Source organism: Vanellus vanellus (genome assembly GCF_965231255.1).
Source record: "Vanellus vanellus genome assembly, chromosome: 8".
Taxonomy (NCBI): domain Eukaryota; kingdom Metazoa; phylum Chordata; class Aves; order Charadriiformes; family Charadriidae; genus Vanellus; species Vanellus vanellus.
In genome coordinates, this window is record NC_138913.1 from 27,744,988 (window position 1) to 27,769,438 (window position 24,451).

General features: G+C 38.4%; 1 protein-coding gene across 1 annotated transcript in view; it reads left to right on the top strand.

Annotated features, from left to right (window-relative positions):
* The window catches only part of STAG1 (STAG1 cohesin complex component), a 157,939-nt gene that overhangs the window by 98,322 nt on the left and 35,166 nt on the right, over positions 1-24,451 (top strand). The window contains exons 12-22 of the mRNA XM_082486841.1: positions 677-756; positions 2,997-3,104; positions 5,383-5,497; positions 7,687-7,804; positions 8,936-9,039; positions 11,935-12,027; positions 12,154-12,243; positions 12,432-12,635; positions 15,359-15,429; positions 19,266-19,353; positions 20,961-21,041. Of these exons, the coding sequence (XP_082342967.1) occupies positions 677-756; positions 2,997-3,104; positions 5,383-5,497; positions 7,687-7,804; positions 8,936-9,039; positions 11,935-12,027; positions 12,154-12,243; positions 12,432-12,635; positions 15,359-15,429; positions 19,266-19,353; positions 20,961-21,041 (1,152 nt within the window). The remainder of the gene's footprint in view (positions 1-676; positions 757-2,996; positions 3,105-5,382; positions 5,498-7,686; positions 7,805-8,935; positions 9,040-11,934; positions 12,028-12,153; positions 12,244-12,431; positions 12,636-15,358; positions 15,430-19,265; positions 19,354-20,960; positions 21,042-24,451) is intronic.

Here is a 24,451-nt window from a genome sequence, read left to right on the forward strand (position 1 = left end):
AAACTAAGGAGAAAGAAACCCTTAGGAGACTTCTTGTAACTGCAGGGTCCTTAGAAGTTATAAAATCATTACATTACATTGGAAATTGGTGTACTTGTCTCCGCTAGAAAGAGTATAGGAAAATACAAAGCCAAACCCGAATTCTTGAGATCAGCCTGGTATAAAGGGCACAGCTTTATAGGCAATATGTAGATGCATATATTCAGATGTGGTTTTGTTCACAAATACTGTTCACAGTATTTCTAAATATGCATATATGCAGCATCCATTGCCCTAAAATTATTTGTTTTCAGGGGGATGAAGTGGGGCGATTTTTCTGCTGTCATCCAATCCAAGTACATTCCTTTTCAGGAAAAAAATATTAAATAAGACCATTCCAGAACAGTGCTTCATCTCCAAAGTCTGTTTGCTTGTTTTCTGGAAAACACACAAGGATAAGGGCTGTTTGTTAAGTACTTATTCCCATTTTTGTGTACTTGCCTGTTGTTCCATTGTGCATATAGCACACAGCTTCCTAAAATGTATGTTAAATGGTTGAATAATATTAAAGGGCTTTCACGTGTCTAGTTGAAGGATCTTTCTCCCCAAGAGTATTTATTTTGTAATGTACAGAGTTCTTCATCTGGTAGCTGTGTGTGTCTTTCTGTTTTGTCACTATAATAAAATTGCTTTTCAGGATCGCATTGTATCAATGACACTTGATAAGGAATATGATGTCGCTGTGGAAGCCATTCGATTAGTCACGCTAATACTTCAGTGAGTATTTTTCAAAACAAGTATATTCCCTTTGAAAGTTACCTACGCCAGTAATATTTAATTGATTTCTTTGCTTGTGTAGTGAAGAGAATCTGTTACTTTACACTTAGTATGAAGTTGAACTGGATATGTAATAATATGATCATGAAGCTAAAATAAGGTATTCCATCTCGTGGAAATACAATAGTCAAAGTACAAAAACGTGTGATGTATTGAGACTGTTAGTGCATCTGTTGTTGTGGAAGAATGTCAAAGGGCATTTATACCTTTTGCCACGGGCAAAATGATTGTCCTCCCCAAAACGAGTGTCTGCGCATTACATTTGCTGAAATAACTCTGGCAGTAACTAAGTAAAGATCCGGTGTTAGGAGAGTTGATTACCTGACACAGCTGAAAAGAGAGCCAGCTGGTAAATAAGCTGACAGGGACAAGATGTTGGCTTCAGCACCCCTGTTTGGGTTATGTGGAGGTGGCAGTGGTAGCTTGCAATTTTAAATACTTGGCCATGCAGGAGGAGACGTAGGAGACATGCTTCCAGGCCCCCAACTTCTTCTTACAGAGGTGCAGTGGCTTCCCTGCTGGAGGAGCGCTGCTAAGCTTTTATTATATATACCTTAAAACCTATGTTAAAGAAAATCTGGTTTACGAACAGATGCATAGAATTACTGCATCATACTTTATACCCAGTGGCTCCACTTTGAAGAACGTTTTTGGACATGCAGAATTTGGATGAAAGATTAGACTAACTTTTCCTCTTGGTAAAGAAGTCTGGACTTTTTTTTTTTTTATTATTATTTGTGGGTCACTGTTTTACAGATTTTACACCTGTAATATTAGGAAGAAAGGAAATCCTCTATCTACTGTTATATTTTTAAAGCAAATATAACAAATATGATCACAAATGAGACATAGGACACATCTATTCCCTACATTATTAGCAACGTTTGGGAATACAGTAAGATTTTAAGTCAAAAATTACCTTTTTTCTTTTCCTGTCCTGTTTTCTTTTTGGTTGCATGATGAAACATAGCTAAATGCATTTAGCACCAGAAGAATATGGGTCACATTGAACAGCACAGGGCAATATTGTGGCAGGTAGGAACTTCAAAAAGATGGCATGAACAATCATGATGGGGAATGACCAATTAAAAATTATTTGTAGTATCAAGCTAAGTGATGTATAGAGTCCCGATACACAAATGTTTCTGATGAATGCTGATTAAACAAGGAGACAAGTAATATTCCTGTTTGCAACAGTGGTGATATTTTGATATCCTTGATGGAATATATTTGTTCCATAGCTCATAGCATTTTCCAAGAATACTGCTGAAAATGGAAGTTTTTATGCGTTCCAGAAAACTCAAACACAAAATATGCCTTGAGCTCAGAAACAGCAGAAGCCCCAACTATGTTAAGACAAGGGTAAAAGGTGGCTTGTTCTTGTCAATAGATAATTGTAGAAAACAAACTTTTCATCACCTTTCATCCAGCACAGCAGGGTACGATCAGATTCAATTCCCTGATATTGGAAATGAAGTCTATATCGAGTCAGTAAAATAACTACTGTAAAAGTGATGGACAATTTATTGTATCAGCATTATTGTAATACTAAATGCACACCATGATTCAATCCTAAAGTGACTGTGTATTGATTTGATTGGTGGATGCACAGCACTTGTTCTGTGTCTCCACTTTGTGGGTAATCTGCTTTGGTTTTCTACTTAACTCCTGAGAATGGAGTAGGCCAGGAGGCTGAAGCAGCGTTTCCCTGTCCCAGATTTGAATACTTTAAAAGCTTTGAAAGCAGACAGACGTTGCTATAGAGGTAAATAAGTTTAAGCAAGCAATTACATTTTCCTCGTGTAATGTTCTAGGTTTTTAATTTAATAATGTTTGATAATGAGTGTTTGGGATGTTGCAATACGTGCATTGTAGTTAGTGTGATGGTCGAAGTAATTAAGCAGGGCAAGATTTGTAAGCAGTTGATGACATTTTTTTCATAATATTATGTATAAATTGATACAACTGGGAGAAGGAAATCAGACAAACTTCCAGTCTTAGAGGCCCTTTAAATATCTCTGTAGTTGGAAATTGAACCAAAGATCCTTGAAGTCGGTGTTCAACCATTCAGGATTTTATATGAAGGAAATCAATCATGTAGCTGTCAAAAGTTATGGGAGGTGAGGGGATTGAAATTAAACATTTGTTTTAGTTCAGGTGTTACTTTCTGACTCTTTCAGTGGAAGCGAAGAAGCCCTGTCGAATGAAGACTGTGAGAATGTTTATCACTTGGTGTATTCAGCACACCGGCCTGTTGCAGTAGCAGCTGGAGAATTCCTTCACAAAAAGTAAGTTTTCAGTTGCCCTGGAATACGACCAGCTTTGTGAATGCTTCCTAGTAGAGGGAAGATAGGAGATAGATAAAAGATAGATAAAAGGCAAAGGAGCAGTAGAATGAAATATCCCAATTTAGCAACTGAGGTATTCAATGTAAAACAGAGACTTATTCTCTTGTTTAAATTCAAGACCTAAAGACTGAAGAAGCTGAATTTACATTTTTATTGCTCTACAATTCAGATAACTTTTCCTAACTCCTCAAAGGCTAAATATACAAAGGCTGCATAAACCTCTAATCCTGTAGCTTTTGCTGAATTACTGTTGCTATAATATACCTAGGGCCTATACATCCCTGATGGTGTACCTGTTAGGCAGTCATCGCTTTTATGAAGTTTTAAACCAGTTTATTTCAAAATTGTAAACTTGAGAGGTTTTTATGTAGTAATAATGAAGACATTTGTTTCTAAACTCACTGACTTCCTCTAAAAATACAATACACAGTGGTTACATCTTTCATGAACCCCCTATGCCAAAGGAAATGAACTAGCTTTTCCATGGAAGTGAATCATACCTCATCAGTAACTATGACCAGGACATTGCCACATCATAGTAATTCACCCTTTCATTTTAGTGTTTGTAGTTAAAAGCCTTTTAGCAGTAATTTTATTTTTTCCCCTCATGGGTGACATTAGAGTTCTTTAATATATTTCTAAAGTATTTATATCAGCATGCAGGTTACTTAATTTTTCATGCCAAGATATGCGATAGAAGAAATTACCTAAAAATGTCAGTTGTCCTTTGCCAGTGTTCTGATTTTGCGTTTTATTAGTGATTTAGAAGTCCATGTCGTAATTGTAAGCTTTCATTGGTGGATATCTGGGATTCCATCTTTGTGATCAGGCATTGTCTGTTTCAAGGAATTAAATTACAAAATTCAGTTACATTTAGTTTCCTACATGACATTTTACAAGTTACAGGAAAGGGTTAGTTTCTTTTTAAAAATATATACTAAAATTCCTTTGTTAATCAACATGTGACAAAATAATTTTGAAAAATGCCTCAGGGAAATGAAGATATACCTGTACCTTCGTGCACTTAGCATAAAGACAAATCTTCATCCTAACTTTTCTTTACAATGAGGTGGTATCCTGTGTTCTATGAATGTCTCAAGGGTAAAAAGCATTGAGAGAAGATCGCCCCATTCCTAACGCTCGTTTTCTTTTGGTTTCTGCTAACACATAAGAGCTGGTGTGCCATTTAAATAAGTTAGAAACTTCTTGAGGCATTTGAGGTGGGATTCACTTCACCTAATTTTATACATTTAAATATCGCTTTCTATGTGGAAGCTAGTCATGAGACTTTCTCTCTGTAGTTAGCAAAGGAAAGCAAACAATACAGAGGATCACTGAGTCCACCCTGAGGTGCATGCTTTAAGATACTTCAGCGCCTGCAGCGGTTCTCATTTTTTATCTGTTAAGATAAGCAGGGGGAAAGAGGTGATGTCTTTAAAATACAACACTTGTGTGTAGCTCATCCTTCTCTTTTCAATGAATTATAGTAGTGAAATCTGAATGCTGCATTTCACATTTCTAATTTGCTTTGTGACTGCAGTTCCACTGTAAAAGCAAGGAACAGATTTCAGACTTCTCAAAGTAAAACAATCTTTGCTGTAACTGCAATGTAGGCACATCTGAGAGCTCTTTAAGCGTGCAAATTTGAGCATTGAGAGTAGTTTCGACTTAGCTGTGCACACAGGGAACTCAATGCAGAATGTATAATTTACCGAAAAAGTCACCAAATAATTGACTAGTAGTTTTCTTTATCCTCTGTGCTGCTACTGGTACCTGAGGTTGGTTGTTTAACGGGATGTCAAGTTTGTACCGTATCCCAGTCAGTGTGACCACAGTGAAGATAACGACCTTAGTTCTTAAGGCACTACTGTAGTAAGTGCTACCACCATTGTTAAGAATTGGTAAGTTAAAAATGCAAAACTGTACAAATCATGCAAATATATAAAACTGTGCAAAAATCTTTCAATATAAATATGTTTTGGAGAGCTTTCTCCTGTGTGAAATTCTTCCAGCCCTGTGCACTTGAAGACTGTGAAGATAAATTCACCTCTTAAGACAGGCAGAGGTCGTGCCCTCTTTCCCTTGAAAGAAATAGCTTGAGATACTTTCACTGCGTTTTATGAACAAATCTGCTATATCAAGAATGAATGCTCATCATATTATTGCAGAAATGAGATTTGTTTTGATAAACATGATAGCTCCTTTTGCTTATTTTTAGACTGTTCAGCAGACATGATCCCCAAGCTGAAGAGGCTCTAGCAAAGAGGAGGGGGCGAAATAGTCCAAATGGAAACCTTATTAGAATGTTGGTTCTTTTCTTTCTTGAAAGTGAGGTAAAAAATTCATTTTTAACCCTTACATTTTTAATAAAACCTAAAACTTAAGTAGTGATTTATCAACATACAGTAACAAGTTGTCTTTCTTTTCCTTTTTTTTTTCGTCATTTCAGAAATACTGTATGCCCTTTACCCCGCCCCCCATTTCTTTACCCATGAAGCAAATTCAGCTCAAAATCATCTTCGTGGTTTATTTTGCTCTTGCGTGTCCCCACTGTACTCAGTACTGCATTGCTGGTAGTGTGGTGGCTACCAGGATTCATTGCTACATAGAAATGTAACTGGTTCTTTTTTTAAGATATCCAACCATCTAAGGAGTATACCTCTGGAGTTACTCTTTATGGAGTAAAATAATTTGAACCAGAAAGGAACAAAAATTAGGTAATATCCCAAATTATGATTAGAATCGTAGAGTAACTCTGAGTGGAAAGGACCTGAGGGTCATCAGCTCAAAGCACAGTCAGCTGTGAGATTAGATGAGGTTGCTCAGGGCTTGATGCAGTTGCATCTTGAAAATGTTGGAGGATGGAGACTGCAGGCGTACATACGATGACATTAAGTGTTTGAACGCATTTAGGATGGGATTGTGCCCATAGTTTATGGCTATAGAGATAGCATATATGGGACTTCTTATGGTAGACATGCTAATGGTAATTCAGGTGGGGGAATGGCAGTGGAGTGGAGGAAAACTTGAGAAGGTAAAAGATACGGGATGCTCTGAAGATAGAGGGGGAAAGGTTTAAAAATGATACATTTGATTTGGTAATAAATAAATGGCAAAGGAGGACTGAAAGAAAGGAATGACAAATGTTTCTCTACAGAAGGGAGGGTGATATATTTTGTGTAAAAAGCAAAAGGAAATGTATTGCAATTGGGTATTTTTATGAAGTTTCGAACAAGAGACTTGACTGCAAGAATGAAAGGAAACACAATCAGAGATGCTGAGAAGGAAGGATAACATTTAGGTACAGCGTTAACATTTTTTAGAAACACCTTCTAAACCTAAAAGTTAAGTCTGGATGAAATGTTGCTACCTGTGTGAGCCTTCAGTCTGCTATCTGAATGTATTTTTAGTTCCAGTTTAGTAAAAACTTAGACTGTAACAGATCATTGTATTTTCTGGTGAAAATACCTTAAATCTGAGTGTGTGTGATTGGGAGTTAACTAGTGCTAAGCTTGTCTGTCCTTCTGAGGAGGAGGAAAAAACTCAGCTTTGCTCTCAAAGCCACTATCAGCTAACTGCCTCCCCATGCAAGCCATGGGCTGCTCCCCAAGATCACTTCTCTCTCAGGGACAGTTTTTGCTATGGCTGTTTTTGAGAGAGCTGTTAGAAACAAAGTAAAATATTACGGTTCCAGTTTTAATAAAGAATTAGAGAATTGGGTCCTATCTGCATAGGACTAGAAGATGTAAGAACTGCAATCAGAAGAGGGAACAGAGAAACCTGTGACAAGCTTCAGTAAGCTCTGTGACACATGACATTTTGCCCAAAGCTATCAGAAGAGTGGGTAAATGTACTGACACTTCCTTCCCTACACTATTAAGATGTTTTCCAGTTAAGGAATCAGTTCCATGTCTGGCAAGCAAATCAGAACTGAATGTTGTGCTTGTTACTTTTTAATTAAAGATCAGTTTATAAATAAGTAGAGGTCTATGGATTATTTTTCTCATTTACAACAGTTGTGTTAATTCACATAAAAACATTTTTGCAGTTCAAGTTAGTGTTAATTCTACACCCCCTGAAATCAGTAGGATTTCTACTACTGTTTTCTGAGCGTGTAGCAGAATGTATGAAAAATAAATACCTGTTCAAAACAAATGTTACAACTCTCTTCATCTCATGTCCAACCATGTCTCCTTTTTATAATGCAGTAAGAAGGTGAGGAAAGGTAAATTTGCGGCTTCTAGGTCAAACCTCCGAGAAAGATTTTTCACAAACAAGCTGCTGGATGGAAAAGAACCTCAATTTGATTTTATTCCATTTTCTATTAAAACTTAGCCCCATTGTCGTGCAGTCATATCATTCAGTTGGAAGAAGACCTTCCAGAGCTAGTTTCTGAATTTTCTTTCCAACTAACGTTAAGAGTGCATGCCTAGGACACACTCTGTGGCCAAATGATTGTGAAATCTGAAGAACTGCTGGTTGTACCAGAACGCTGTACTGATGGTTGCCTTGGATTTTCTAGTTGCATGAACATGCAGCCTATCTGGTGGACAGCTTGTGGGAGAGCTCTCAAGAACTGTTGAAAGACTGGGAATGTATGACCGAATTGCTCTTGGAGGAACCAGTCCAAGGAGAAGAAGGTATTTGTCTAACCTTTAAACTTTATTGATATGGTGCAATGTTGTTAATTATTCCTTAAAAAGATGTTTCACTGTGAGTAATAGAGGTGTTTATGTTGTGGTTTGTTTAGAAAGCATGTTTGCAGAAGATTTTAATTTAATCCATTTGTAATGCACTTTGCTTCAAAAGCAGCATTTTTGCACTCTCTTTTTCATCTTGTGAAGTCTGTTGTACTGTGGTTCCCTAATATTAAAAACTAGGATGACTTCTTGTCTGAATGTTTAAATAACTAGTGTATACATGAACATTTCAATACATTAAATAGCTAATACAATTTTGAATAAACAAGCACTGCAGGTGGTGTTAATTAAATGTGGGGCTTTTCCAGACAATGTTAAAACCGAATGAATTCTCAAGAGGAAGAAAAATAAGGGGATTCTCTCACCATTAGTTTCAAATCTGCTTTCACTAATAATGGATCTGTGTGCACAAGGTAGCCAGGGAGGTTGGTGCCAGAGAGTCCCTAATGGTAATGAGTGTCATTCAGATCCTTTATATTCTTTCAGGATTCTCCTGCTTTGGGGACCTTTGCAGCGGTTGGGTGGTTGAAAAACCAATGTATTCCTACTGCTTCCTAGCATGATGTGCTCATCATCTCAGTGTTTCAAAATCTGACCTTTTGATATCCACCTGCTACAATTATAGTATTTTCCTTAGGAAATTAGGCACTTTGGTTCTTTGTTTCTGTGTAGCCTAGTGGGGTTTGATCCTCTAGATGTGACCAGAATTACTTCCCAAAGAACAGAAATAACGCTTCATGACAGCGACAATATTTTGTAAGGAAATGACAGTGAACAGTCTGTCGCTCTCTGTCCTCTGTTATGCTTTTTGCAGATCTTCATTATATTCCCCTTCATTCATCCTTTTTCCAGACTTCATTTCTCTGGACTTCTTTCAATTCTGCCATATTCGTTTTGAGATGATGTGAAAGAGCAAGCAAGAAAGCCTTGGTTTTATAAATGGGACAAAATTATGTTGTCTCTGTTGTTCGCTATTCCCTGTGTTTTACAACTGTATTCACAGATTTGTCTTCTCTAAGATGTCTTGCACACACACCGGAACTGATGTTACTTGTTCTTTTCCCTCCGTAGCAATGTCTGATCGGCAGGAGAGTGCCCTTATTGAGCTGATGGTGTGTACAATCAGACAAGCTGCAGAAGCACATCCTCCAGTAGGCAGAGGCACTGGCAAGAGAGTAAGTGGCGCTGCAGTAGGTAGCTCGGACCTGTGTCTGCTACTACAGTAATATAAAATATTTGTCTACAATGTCACATTTTGATACTTTGAAATTAGGTTTTTATAATTGGTCTTTCCTGTTTCACATGAAGAAAGATAGTAGAAATTCTATTTCTGGACATGTTTGGGAGTTTGATTTGGGGTTTTGCGTTGCCAAGTTAAGTAATACAAATTTACAGCATGAAAATCTCTTTATGATTTTTTTTTTTTAGATTATCTTTTTATCATACCCCTGGCTTACACTTGTAATGTACCCACATCTACAGCCCTTAATGTTAAATCTAGATTAAAATTCAAAGTGTAGAGCTCAGGAGCAGAACAAGATTACCTCTGACTGTCTTCCATAAAAAGGAATATGCTGCTAATACGGACATAAAATTTGCAGAAAAAGCCAACAGTATTTTCATCATGAGAACAGTTAGGAATAGAAGCTGAGAGTTTGTGCGCTTTCCATCCTTGGCAGTTTTCACGACCTGACTGGGCAAAGGCCTGAGCAGCCCAGTCTGGCCCCTGAGCTGGCTCTGCTTGGAGCAGGCAGGGTGGCACGGGGACCAACCTGAATGCATCTGGGGTTTTATGTATCCATCCTCTTCGGCCTCTTCCACTGAGCACCCTAAAAATTTAAGAATTTGACATTCTGGCCATATTGCAATCTAGCTGCCTTTTTCATTTATTTTATAGAGACTGTTTGGGGATCAGTGGAAGTCCGTTCCTAAGGCTGGGCATGCGCTTTTAAGCATTTCAGTATAAGTCACAAGGTCAGGGTGACCAACAGGCTTTCAACTGTATTCTCCATAAATGCAGCAGCCATGTTCCAAAAGAGTCTTAGCTTCCCAAACCTATTTCCCTGATTTTTGGTAGTCCCCCTCTTATTTAGGTTAGACTAAAATGGAATAAACCCATGTTAACAGTTGGTATTTCTGTTAGGTTCTGTTCTGAATAATCATAACTAGTTTATTAAAGAAAGCCACAGACTTAATGAAGGTGAGATCTGGAGATAGACTTAGCATTCTTTATTGCTAAACTAAGTGCAGTTACTTAGCTTCTTAATTTTTATTTGCCAAAAGCAGATTAGCCTCATGTCCAGAAACAGCATCCCAGGAAAAGCTCCAAGGAACCATCAATTTAAACATGCTTTATGTACCTTGATTTATAAAGCATGTTCTAAGAAATTCCTAATTTATTAAAACATTTCAGGGGTGACGGGGAAATCTGTGAAAGCACTTACTCAAATTTACACAAGCATGTGTTATCATGTGTAACCAAAACTGTATTGTAAGCATAACTTTAACTGTGTTTTGTCTCTAGCTGCAAACCATTCTAGCAGACAAAGAAACCTTCAAATTTAACACAAAATTTCGTGTTTGTATTTTCTGTTTGGAGCACCAAATAATGTCACTGTTAGTTTTCTGGGTCTTTTTTTTATCCCAAGAGATCTACAGTTCAGTGCGTAGCAAATTGCTTAGTCTTAGATTTTCAATGTCTGTATTTCTTCAAAGCTAAAGAAAACACGTCAGTAAAATAAATTTCACCTTCTGAAGGATGTTCAAGAGAGTCGCGAGATCATCCTAGGGACCCAGATTAATTCATAGCACCACTGAACAGCAATATTTGGTCACCAGAATGTGCCTGGGTCATTAGGGGGTGGGAGCCTGACTGCATTGCTGCCTTCCGACGAGCTGGCAGCTTCTGCTGGCATGCGTGGTTCCGCACTGCCAGTTGGTGCAGGAATGGTGGTTGCTGCTGTATGTATCCATCTGTCTGCCATGTACTATGGAAGTGGTTTCTTACCCTGGTTGCAAATCTACTCTCCTTCGCTCCATGGTTGTTTTGGATTCCTGCTGACACAATAGGCTACCTGTCATCCAAGCACGTGTTTTGTTTCCAGCTGTTCCTCCTCACTTAAAGAGAGATGTAGGTATGACGTTTAGCTTTTGCTTCTTTTCAGTTAGATCATGAGTTGTGGGATGGTAACTGCAGGGATCTCTGACTTGTCAGTAGAGGTTTGTCATGTTCTCATGATCTCGCTAGCATATTCTCTGAGTTGAAATGGGAGCAGATTTCTAATTATGCACTCACCTTCTTGTGAAATAGTTTCTTTTCTGACTTTAGCTTGTAACCCTTATTGTGCAGTCTGGCAGCTTTGCTATACGTAAATCGTTAGCTAACTTGAGTATTTTATTCTCATTATTTGTTTTCAAAAGTATTCTCTCCTTTTCTGAAGCCGAGAAGCCAGATCTAAGCTTTTATGAAGCATGCTGTTTTGATTATTGTCTCTCTATTCACTGTTTCAAGGTGGTTTTGCTATGACAGCGTTAGTAGCTTCAGTATATCTGTCACTGAAATTTGTAAATGAGTTCTGTGAACTTGGATGTATGTTCTCACTGAGAATTACATTCCAGTTTACAGATGAGGCCATGAATCTGCTAATGAAAATCACTGTTACAGTGTGGTTTGGTTTTGGTTTTGGTTTTCTTAATTATACTTCAGTTCGCCCTGAGGTCTTACATTAACACTTTGTTTAATGTGTGAAAGCCAGAGCTCAATTCGCTTGGAAGCAATAGCAAAACTTCCACTGACTTGGGTTATATTTGAATTTCAATCCTAAAAAAATGTTGATGTGTCGAGACAATATCATGATATTTTCCTTTTCAATCACGGCTTCTTAGGACACATGGTCCTCCCATTTAATCACTCTTCAGTCCAAACGTGTTTGGGGTTTTTATTCCCTCCTCTTTTGATTTATTAAAAATATACCTGCATGGATTTTTGTTTGTAATACAAACTTTAGAAAAATTAATTAATGGTATTTGCAGAAATTGTATTTACTTTAGTTATTTTTGATCACTTGCAGGTCTTGACAGCAAAAGAAAGAAAAACTCAGATAGATGACAGAAATAAATTGACTGAGCATTTTATTATTGCCCTTCCTATGTTGCTATCAAAGGTACGTTTTTCAACAAAATAAATCTCTCATGGGTATTTACAACTGTCTTTAAACTTTTTCATTCTGTAGTGTAAGTGTTTATTTTTACTTCATTATTTTTTGTTGTTTTTTTCAATGATGTTCTAGTATTCTGCTGATGCCGAGAAGGTTGCAAATCTCCTGCAAATCCCTCAGTATTTTGATCTGGAAATCTATAGCACGGGCAGAATGGAAAAGGTATAGTACATCGGGCAAGAAGTCTGGTTGCTTTCACGTATCTGATTACTGTTCAAGTCACACAGTACTGTGCCTTCATTCAGCATATCAGTAATCTAACCTTGATTTGGTGTATTCTTTGAATGACTTTTTCTCTGAGTTTCATTGTTTCTGTAAGCTGGAAGCTAAACTTCTTTTCTGATCTACAGCATCTGGATGCCTTACTGAAACAGATTAAGTTTGTTGTGGAAAAGCATGTGGAATCAGATGTTCTGGAAGCCTGCAGCAAAACCTACAGCATACTCTGTAGTGAAGAATATACAATCCAGAACAGAGTTGACATAGCCCACAGCCAACTTATTGATGAATTTGTGGATCGATTCAACCATTCTGTAGAGGATCTGCTGCAGGAGGTTTGTTTTCTTAAACTGAGTTTAGTTAGACCACCTAAAATATGCTATGATAAACTGCAGAAGAACATTCTTATCAAGTAATGAAATTATCCATCTGAAGACGTAGTGCAGCTGCAACTTTTTTCATAATTATTTGGAGCTATTTCTCCATGTAGAAAATCCCTTGGACTAGCCATTAAGCCTACAAAATGTTGAAGCTGGGAAACAAAGACCATGGGACAATCCTGTGTCTGAAAGTTTAGGCTAGTATTTAAACAATCCACATAAGAAATTAAATGGATGAATGGGTGAAAGCTGATGAAAAATGCAGAGAAAGGTGCATTTACAATAAGGCTTGTGGTGATTCCAGTAGTCCCAAATGGATGTGCAGGCAGTAGAATCAAGATTGGATTATGTATTGAATGGAAGAGAGGATTTAGTAAAATATTTATAACGGCATATTGAAAGAGTTCTGGAAAGAATGAAATAAAGATACAGGTCTGAAACCTGGCGGTACCTGGGATTTACTTGTAAGAATTTATCCTTCAAAATGTGTAAGACAGAATACATTAAATAAGAACAGAAACCTTACTCATTTTTTCTTGCTTTACATCAATTTAGCTTCGTGTAGCACTACTTAATTTGTTGTAATTCTCATGCTTTTTAAGCATAACTTAAGGGCTGCATAGATCTCTTTCTTCACTTTTTAGTCATGCGCTGCACTGTGGCAGATACATTTAATTTCTTATGTTCCTTTATAGAAAGTTAAGCTACAGTCTCTATTTTAGAATTGCTTATTAAAGAAAATGAGGTTTTTTCTAACTTTAAGTAATATGCCACGTACAGGCATACTGTATATATGCCTTGTCACATTGCAGAGTAAACAAAAATTTTTCTATTGCCGTAGGAATGCACATGAGTGAAAAAGGCAGTGCATGCAGGAAGCAGGCACTCCACAACCCAGAGGAGTTAGTGCGCCGCTGTACGTTCTTTGATAGAATACATTTACTTTGCTGTCTACCTCTCTGCCATTTATATGTGCTTTCTCAGAAACTTCTGAGCAGAACCTAAAAAGATATTCCAGAATTTGAGCTGCGTCTCTGCCCATCTGTGTGTGGGAAGTGAATCCTCTCAGCTAATGCCACACTACATGTCTTAAGTGATGGTTTTAATAGCCGCTGGTTTTTGAAGTTCCACACCTCTGGCCAACAGGACCAAAAACTCTGAGGCAAAAACCTTGGGCAATCTGTTGCTGACTTGGATAGCAAAAAGGGCTCAAGCTGGACTGCCAGTACAACACCAAGCTTCAGAACCAGCTGTCTCCACACCAGATGCCTGGCAACTGATCACCGTAAATAGTGGCCTTTGCTCTTTCCATTGGTACCCACTGACAGAGGTTTAGGAACTCTGGTGAGGTCCTCACTATCCGCGCATCCAGCACCAAGGTTCAGTCTGGTTCTATATGTAGGGACAAATCTATGTTATTTCTTCTGTGTTATAGAAGAAAGTGCCTGTGTGTTTTTTCAAGAATCAGACCAAGAAGCAAGTGGAATCCCAGTTCTTTGACACTGACTTGCCATTTCTGTTATACCATCTTGTCGTAAGACGTGAAAATGTCTCCTTTCAGCTTCTCATAAATTTTATTTTGGAACTTCTCCAAAGTAAACGCCGTGTTTGTTCTCTCTGGAGGCAGTCGGGTAACAGCCAGTGTAACAAACAGAAATTAGGTCTGTCTGAGGACATGCAGCTTTTTTGGAAGAGCCCCCTTAAAGTTTCAACACTGTTCTGCTGTATAGACATTATTCATCCATGGATCCATTCAAGGATTCAGAGGTGGCATTCTGTTCCCTGGTTACTGTCACCCAAGAAAAGATCTACTCACCATTTTATTAGTATTGCTGAGATAATTTTGTTAAGCATAATCCCAAACTCAGTAAGCAAATACAGGAACGCTTAGATTCCTCCTGCTGTACAGCAGCTGCGCTTTCTCTGACTTACCCATTCTCCTCCACACAGCAGCTTTGAAGAGGAGGCAAGACAAGAACCAGTCCTCTAGTTCAGTCAGCTCCTCTTCTGTCATCCGTGTACCCTTCTGAAAGGCAGCAGTCCCGTTAGTGTTGAGTTTGGTTTACTTACAGCATCAGTGTTCTTGGATCCTCTGATCTGAGGAGATCCAGTGCTGCCCTTCCCTTTGCTACCTCGCAGACCCTAGCTGTATTTTTTCAGAAGCCCTTCATAGGGAGTCCTCTTCCACAGGCAGTGTGCTCTCTGGGCCTCAAAGAACCATGTTCCAACACTACAAGCAGTAAAGATGAAAGGAGATTGGAAATCTACCTCTCTTCCATCCCCAGCCCACATTCCGGATCAGTTATGCCAGTAAAGCATTTCAGTCCAGCTGTTTTAGACTAGGGATACATGAATGTGTGGTTCAGTCCTTTGTAAAATAAGGTAGAATTCAGATTATATTCTTGGGAATGACTTCTACTGCTAGAGGATACTGGTTTGGGTTTAAGTATTAACACAGTGATACTGCTGAATATTGTCAGATGATCTTGCTTATTTCCTAGTGCTATGCAGTGGTTATTTAAATATTAACAATTATGGTATCTCGACAAAAGTGATTGGAAAATTTGGAGTCGGTTTTGGTGTCAGCATAAACCCTCAAAGAAATCTGCTCCTCCCCATGCGGTAACATACTCTGCTGGATTGCTGAACTCTCTTAATGGATTTCCTTTCATTTTCAGGGAGAAGAAGCTGATGATGATGACATATACAATGTGCTCTCCACATTAAAGAGGTTAACCTCTTTTCACAAGTAGGTGATTTTTTTTTCCCCTCAGAAATTTACTATGTTAATTTTATCATTATGGCAAGTATCAGTTGATGTCTAGTGCTAAGAAATGAGAAAATATATGACCTGAAATATGAAGTAGAGATTGAGGAATGATTACTGGTACTTGTTCGTATAACTGTTTGGATTAATCTGAGTCCTTGCTTAGTTAATGCCATTACTTTTAACAGATTTGATGTGTCAGTGGCATACCATCCCTTCCACTAAAGCTTTTACACCTATGAGTATCTTTCTAAAAGTCATGCTCCCCTGCATGACAGTCAGTGCACAAGGGACGCTTCGTATCTCTGGTGCTAGTCGATGCAGGCCGAATCTGTGGTTTGAGTCTCAGCTTAGGAGAGCCCTGGAGGAAGGTGTTTCTCTTGATTTGTCAATGTCTTTGAGGTATGTCTCCTCAAAATTATAGAAATAAGTAGTAGTAATAATAATTATTATTATTAGTTTACGGTGAGAGTCTGGATACATTCTCTTCCTGCAGAAATGCCAGGGAAAGTTTCTAGTTGAGTTGTTGGTGAAGTCTAACTGTGTGGATTGCACAGAAGGTCCATCACTGAGCGTGAACCAGCTCAGTGGAACCAGGCAGCGGCTTTTCAGGCTCCTGCTGCTCTCACTTAGACCTACAGGCACCCTCATAACTTGTAGAGCAAGCTGGAAAATGTCACTTGGACTGTGGACAAAGACCTAATCTTCTCCTCCTATCAACTGTAGGAAGTAACTGCTCCTGGTCAGCATGTAAGAAAGCTTCATATGCAGATGGCTGAGAGCCACAAGTCGTTTCTTCCTTATCACAAGGTGTGAGAGGATCTTGCTTCTGCCACCCCTTTTATACAAATTGGTTTTAGTGATTTCATTTATCTTTTCTTTCTGCGCGTGGTCTTCACTTATCCTGAATTCTGCATTAGAACATTGTATGAAATGGTTCTGAAATATCTACTCTTTGTTTCCATTCAACAAGAGTCCCACAGAGATCATTAAATCGTTACTAATTTCCGTAGTGCAGCAGGCTGACACATGTGCAAATTAGGTTTTCAGTCTCCCCGGTAACAGTGGCTGGAGCCACTTCTGCCTTTCCTGAGAGGACTGGTGAAAGCTGTAGTTCACATCCAAGAAAGAAGCACAAATCTTGAGGCTTTTCTGAGTCTCCCATATATATTTTTTCCTTTAGGGTTCCAAATCTCTAGAGAGTTAATTCAGACTATAAAGAAAGCTTTGTAGAATAACACACAAATCAGGGTCAGGGACAGCTACTTTCACCTTCAAAAAATAGGAAAGAGAAAAGAATCAAAGCTAAAGAGCTGAAGAGCAACTATGTATCATCTCTCAGCTAATTTGTTATTTATTATTATAGTTCAGTGGGAACTTCTAATTAATATCTGCTTGCATATAAAGACATAATGAAATCTTTTCATTACTCTACTGAATGTTACGTCTGATGTGATTTCTTTGTGGAAGGAAACAATCATACCATCCGAGACAGAATTTTTGCTGAACCTTTAGCTATGAGATTAGGATCTTCGATTCAAAACTCGCATTAAGCATTCTCATCTCAAAGAAGCAAAACTGTTGTCTGATACTGTCATTGTCTGTCATCAACTGGGAGCCAAAAGAAATTAAATCAATAGAAGAAGGTGAAATTGCAGACTAACAACTGGTACCTTTCAGATATTCTAAAAGTGTGCTGATAAAGTAGTTGCTGAGAAAGAAACCTTTGAGGAAATGTTGGGCCTTGGTTTCTGTAATCCATGAAGATTCTGACATGGAAGGGATGAAGGGAAAATTCTGTGTGGTGTGAATTTTCATTCTAGGAGCCTTTATGTCAATCTGAACCTCTGTGGAGAGTTGTATTGTGTCTAAGGTACCTTTATAAGTATCATTTTGATTGCTAAATAGTTCAAAAGAGGCAAAGTTGTACCAGAATATGCCTAAATTTAATGTGGAGGCTCTTCTTTAAGGAAGTTTATATTGAAAAGCTCTGTGCAAATTGCATATAGTTAGAATTTTTGGGCTTTGGAAGCTGAAAAGTTCTTCCCGAAATGAGCTGTAAGGCCTGGCTCAGAGCAAAGAGCTACAGTGCCGCCCACTGTCAGGGCAGTGGGGCATGCCCCTTCTGACGGCTGCCTGACACAGAGGGCTCTAAAATGAAAAGACAGAAATGAGACAGTTTTTCCTTTCGTATTCTCTGTAGGATAATCTATGCTGATATCTGCCTCTGCACACCGAGGAGATTTTACTGCTTTAATTACAGCGCTGTAATTAAGGAGGTACAATTCTGCCTTGCTAGCAACCCTGTGATTTGCTGAAGCAGCATCTATGTGCTTAATATCGCTAGTCAGAGGCAGTTCTCTGACAGCCTGTAATTTATCTATGAAACACTTTATTTTCATACTTTGAAGACCATCCAGAATCTAAGGCAGGGGGAGTATTTTTACATTTTTGTTTCCTTTTTTTCAAGGTTTCCTATTGTTCTATTAGTGGATTTGAATTAGAAGTCAAGATGCACCTTGGCTTAATGACACAGCTCTAGAGTGCGTACTTCACTTGCTCTCAGCACAAGGGCATTAATTGTTAAGTTTTCTGTGTAACTTTTATTAGGGAGGTTTTCCAGGACTAACACGCTCCAGATTGGGAAGCATTTCATACTAGGGGTTTCAAGAGGATCTAGGCATTCCCGTCTTGAATTCAACCGTTTCAGAACTAGAGAATTATTCTTTCTGGCTGAGCATGGTAGTTAATTGTTTAAACAAAGTCAGGCAGCTCCAAAGCAGGGCAGGCACAAAGGGGTGGGAAAAGTTAGCGTATCTTAGTGATCAAGGTGCTGGGATGAAAGGGAGCCAGATGCCAGAGACTGCTTTATCTAATTTAGACTTGCCGATTCAGGCTGAGTATCCCTTCTTCCAGGTGAGTATTTTAATCACCCAGTTTCTGATCATTCTGAGGTGGCTTGCTTTTTTATAAAGATAATGTAAACTGTTTCAAATTACCTCAGTTTAATTCCACTGCAGAAAAATGTGTTAAACCTATTTTTTTTTTGCGAGAGAGAATTTTTGTCTTTCAGGCAACTGGATGTTTTGTAATGTCTTCTGTATGTCTCAGTTCTATATTAAAAAAGCTATATCATGAGCTGTTGAGGTCTGTAAGGCTGTAGAATGTATGTTGCTAATCTCATTTGTATTTCTCTTGCTGGCAAATCAGGTTGGTACAACTGAAGTGTAAAACAATGAACAGGGGGTGGGCAGCCACCATCTCTGTCTCATCTACGTGTATATCATGCTGTCTTACTTTAGATATTTCGGGATATTTAATATCTAGTGATAACATATATTATTTTTCTCCAAATGATATGGCAGAAAAACACGTAACTTTATTTTGCTTAAAGCCATTTTTCATTCAGTACATATTGCTAGAGTTTGGCCATAATGCTGCTGCAATGCCAGAGAAGTGCCTCTGGGCTTCCGTCAATGTTTAGAACCGAAGAGGAAGGATGATTTAGAGGCAACACTGAGAAGGAGCTTGTAGATACACTCAAGTAACCTTTAAAGATGTATGGTATGCAGGGATTTTTATCTCCTCCCTACAAAAATCCCATGTAGTAAAACATTTTTCTGCAGTTACCAGAAAGCCTAACTTCTGCTTTTAGCATGGTGTGAACTAATTGTGCAGCTGCTTTGTCAGCAGGCTGTATTATCTCAGCTTTGCAAAAACACCAAAGCTCACTGAGCTACCAGGTCAGACTGCATTCTCGCGGTGATGGGGAGTTTTGAGGAACACAGCTAATCGCTCTTTATTACCTCTCGTTCTAGTGCACATGACCTCACAAAATGGGATCTGTTCAGTAACTGCTACAGATTACTAAGAACTGGAATTGAACATGGAGCTATGCCAGAACAGGTACAGTTAGCAACACCTGCACTGCGTCATTCGGGGATTCAAAGTTTTAAAAAGTCTAGTCATAGAGAAATTCAAAAGATTAATGCACTAGACCTCAGTTATTTAGGGAAAAACATGGAGTTTTGAATTAAATTTATATTGTAGCGAGGCACTGTCCAGGAGGTGAAAAATCTTGGGTTCTGTGTTTTTTGAGCTGCTTTGCCTCACCTTTCTCATCTGTAAAGTAAGGAATAACTAATGTTCCTGGCTGTGAAAACCAATGCATAAATCATGATGTTTACACTGAAACCCAGCATTTGTAAACCTTGGCTGCAATTAGAATTATCACAAAGGATTATTGTGCATTGAAGGTAAGATGGAAGGTTATGAAGTCCAGGAAACACAAAGAACATTTGGCAGGGATGCTGGGCAGGCTTTCCAGTGGAGTTCTCTTAGTGGACACATCTTGGACTTTGTTTCTTCCTAGTTCGGTTTTAGTTTTCTCATGGATGAGCATAAGGACCATTTCAGATTCTCCCATGATTCCAGTTTAAATGACAAACTGCCTACTCCAGCATTTCAGCGCATTTTAAGTTATAATTTGGTTTCAATTAGAAGCCAGTTGTTAATTCTAACTCGGCTTCATTTAGAAAAAAAAATTCTCGTGAAATTCTGTAAAAGTATTTTCTAAAAAGGACCACATGGAGGACGTATTGCCACATGCCATGTGAAAGTCATGGCTTTAAGCTGTGGGACCTTCTGCTCTTTCTACAGTTGCTACTTACTGCTGGAATTGTGCTACCTGGAGGGAAGGGGCCAGCAGATAAAAACTGTCCATGCAACTACCAGCCATCTTCAGTTTCTGGGATATGGCTCCCCAAATACTTCTGTAAGATCTTAGGGAAAAAAGTTCTGAAGTCTGAATTCTCCTCAGTATTTCTTTCCCTAGTCCACTAGAAAGAGTTCGCTGGAAAGGAATGGTTTGGTCTGTAGTGAGATCTTTCAAAACAGTATTTTGTGAAGTGGTTAGAACTGTTACAAATGTGATTTATTCTGCACAGAACCACAAACCTTTGGAAGCATTTTCAAGCCAAAAATATTTTGAAATTTTTAGCGCCTAATATAGATTTGAAATTTTAGAAAGACACCGTGGACGCTTGTACGGGCACCATAAATATGAGCCTAGTCTTCTCCATGGGAAAATTTGTATTTTCTCCCCTTTTTTAGAAATTGGGATACATGTTCATTTTACAATGGAACAAATTTCCAGGCTGTTTTACTAGTGAAGGCAGATTTAGAGGCATTTCAACAGATGCTTTTGAACCGAGCTATGTAGATGTTGGGTTGTACTCCGTCGTGCTGTGACATCACCTCTTGCTCTACTCTAATGCACAGTTTTCTGTTCTGTTTCCCAGCATTTACAGAGTATTTTATTTGCTGTAGTAGGCTGGTTTCTTATTTCACCAAACTGATTAAGGAAAAACGTAATATCCTTCGAAACAAAAAGTACTACCTAAGAGCTACTCCTATTTCTTCTCCCCAAAATACATTATATATTTTACATATGCTTTACTGGTATGCTTGATATTTCCAATGTGCTGGGATTCTTTGTGTTCCCTCTGTTACAGATAGTTGTTCAGGCACTGCAGTGTTCCCATTACTCTATTCTCTGGCAGCTGGTTAAAATCACTGAAGGCTCCCCTTCCAAAGTAAGTAGGCATTTGATCATACAGATTTTACTGAAGAAACACAACTTACTAAAAAGGCATTAGACCTGATTGTAACTCCACCCGTTGTGCCGTCATTTTATGTCATTCTGAAACAGATATAAAATGTTGGTGTTTTGATTTATTCAGTATTTCAGGATCTATTTAACTTCATGCATATGTCTAAATAAGCTATACAAACAGCAGGAGCTTGTCTTTGTCAGGATTTTATAGTAGCTGATTTTTATATTTTCATTGCTGAAGGTACTTAATGCCCTTTATTGTGAATACAGCCGTTTGCATGAGTGGATCAGTCACATTGGCAATGCTTACCTAATAGCTGTAAACAATACTGTTGACCTGTACTCCACACATAGCTTAATATTGATGTGTGTTTACCTTGCTTACCTTTTACTTACATCTTTTATGTTGCTAAAGATAAATCTAAGGTTACTACCAGTGATGATTACTGATAAATAGTAAGCTCACACAAGTGTAATGCAGCAAGGGCAATGGTACACATAACTTGTTTGTTATAATCGCTTTTCCAGGACCTTTCCTTAGCTCTTTTCTCATTCGGAGGCCAGCAACCTGTCTTTTTAGGGCTTTTTCAAAAGTAACGTATCAAATTAAAACGGTATGAAAACTGAAGTACTTCCCCATCAGCATCAAAAAGAAAAAGATACTATACTAAAATGCTACTAAAATAAGCACTTTATGCACATAAAAATGACAAAAATAAGTTGTAAATTCTTTGAGTTTTGAAGAATGATATATATTGCTATTTAAGAATAGCTACTAGAAAAAAAGAATAATTGGTATTCTTTATTCTGGCTTTTGTTCCCATTGTACCCTCTCAGCTTCTTTCTCTTTAGCATGCTGGTAGCATATAATTACATCTTGACTCCTTATAACTGAGAAAACTGAATACATCCCATTTGTTTTAAATGAACTCTGAATCTCGTCACAATAAAGCATCTGAAGTCCTCATCGCTAGCAGCATTGTTATCCTTAGGGAGAAATTTCACTGTGACAGAAGGACTAAGTAACTAAAAGTAAATGCAGGAGGCCGTGCATTGCTTCAGCCCTGAAGTCCATAAAACCGACACACTGAATCTCATTCTGGTGCTCCCCAAGTAGGGAAACGGGGCTGCTGGTTACCTGTCTAGTGAGTGACTTGTGTATGAGGAACCACGCACTAACAGCAGGTGCATTTAGAGCACCTTGTCGACTGTCCAAGCCTGGACACTGTCTTCAACACCTTTATTAAATTTTTCCCCACGTGCTCTTGACTGTTGGGTCTCGCTAGGTGTCTTACCCTCTCCTGAAGATGCCCAACAACTCTGTCCTCCTACTTGCTCGGCCCCTTGAGCAGCAATGCCCAGTCTTGATTTGCTCTGGCAAATGCCAAGACACAGCACGTTTGGTAAGATTCTCATCTCCCTTCACTGCATTTCTTGATTTTTTTGAACTAAATACAGTAAATTGCTGCAGTATAACATAGATGGTGCAGAGTGAAAGCTGTCAGCATTGCTAGAAAAAAGTTTCATGTTTTGTTATGTCTAAATTATAGCAAAAGAAACATACTGTAAACTACAGCTAGTGACTAACGTATACAGCATCTATCCGCACAGGACCTGGTCAGAAGCTTTGCGTTTTGGTGCCAAAGTATTAATGTGGACTGTGGTTTGCAATATTACCATGATGGTCCAGTTAAACTGGAAGAGAAAAGGACTTTTGTTTCAGTGACTGTTTTTTTTCTTGCAGACAAGCTTAGTGCAATTGTAAGGCTTTGCCTACTTTTTCAAAATAGGATACATTTATATGAGACATTATTTTATGAGATGAATGCAGAATAGCCTTGATCTTTCATGTATTTCCAATACTATTCTGATTCATATTAGTCATAATGTGGTTCATAGGAATGGAAAAACTATGAAAGCTCCATTGAGAATGACCATTTGAAGTACAAGTCAATTCTGCTTCTGGAATCCCCAGTGAAAAATCATAATTGCTCTAACGTAGAGAGCTGTTATTAACTTATTGTTTGGGATTTCACCCCACCCCCTACAAAAATACTGAGTGTTCTCCATGCTTAGTTCAAGAGCAGCACTGCACTAATGCCCTTCAGCTCTTCATGCCTGGCCACCAACCTCAGCTATGCTCACAACAGAAAGGGGATAAAGAGAAATCCACAAACCTGATGTGACTGTAGCATTTTGTTCTGTGTGGGTTTTTTTCTATCAGACTTTCCCTTGTAGTTCATTCACTGTGAAAATAAATCTGATCTGTAATATATCTTTCGTTTAATCCATTAGGAGATCATTTTGCCCATGGTTGTTTTATAAGCCGTGATTTAGGCTTATAAATCAGCAGACATTAAAGGGGATCATGTCTAAAGTATGATGTATGGGAAGAAAAAGGCATTAACATGAGCATCTCAAAACGAAAAATGTGTATTTCATGAACATTTTTTAATTATTCAGGCTTTTAAAGGAAGATTTCTGACACAATATTTTAATATGTAGGTCCATCCAGCTTTCTAGTGTTACTTTGCTGTAGCTGTAATGATCTAAGGACAGAGGGAGGTGATGGTTTGCAGGCTGAAGTGGTATGTTTAGTAGACCAATGGATATTGGTAAAAATTAGAGAGGCTTTTAGACATACAAGCCTTTCAGGTTTGAAGTAAAAGCAGGAGATTACAGAGCAAAATACAAGCTGAGAACAATTGCTTGGTTACTATGTAGAAACAGATCAGGTAAACTGTCTCTGAAAGAAAAGGCTGTTGTTCCCCGTAGGGGTTGGGCGCAGGGGAAGGCAAGGTGATAGGACAGTTACTGGGAGGGAAGTAGGAGCTGGATAGTGGGGAAGAGAGAAGGCTAATGGGGAGAAGGGGGTTTATAATATGTCATAAAACTAGTCCCGAGTCCTTGCTTTTCCGTATCCAGTAGATTTATGATTTTTTTTTTTTTCCCAGGCTTGGGTTTAGAAGGTGATTTTTTTATATTTCCCTTGAGCATCCAGGCTGAGAGATCAGAGACAGAGGGAATGATTTGTAAGAAATGTTCATCTGCTGCCTGCTGGGTCATTTGTGTGAGTTCATGCTGGCAAATAGTAGCTGCTCTGTTTCACCTACTTAGTTACTACGTAGGCATTCACTCCACAGGAAAAAGCATATTAACGTTTTGGAAATAAGTACAGGATTCAAGGGTGTTAATGTTTCTGTGGGAGGAAGTATTCAGTTTGGTAGTACTAGGCATATATTGGCAAGTTTTACAATTTTTAATCAGGTATGCTCTGCATCCATTAGGTATACATTTTATTGCAGGGAGTTTGCAGGTGGGATGGGTGGTTCTGGTGAGATTTGTTCCCAAGTGAGTTCTTTTTTGACTGGAGCTCAAAATTGCTTAATA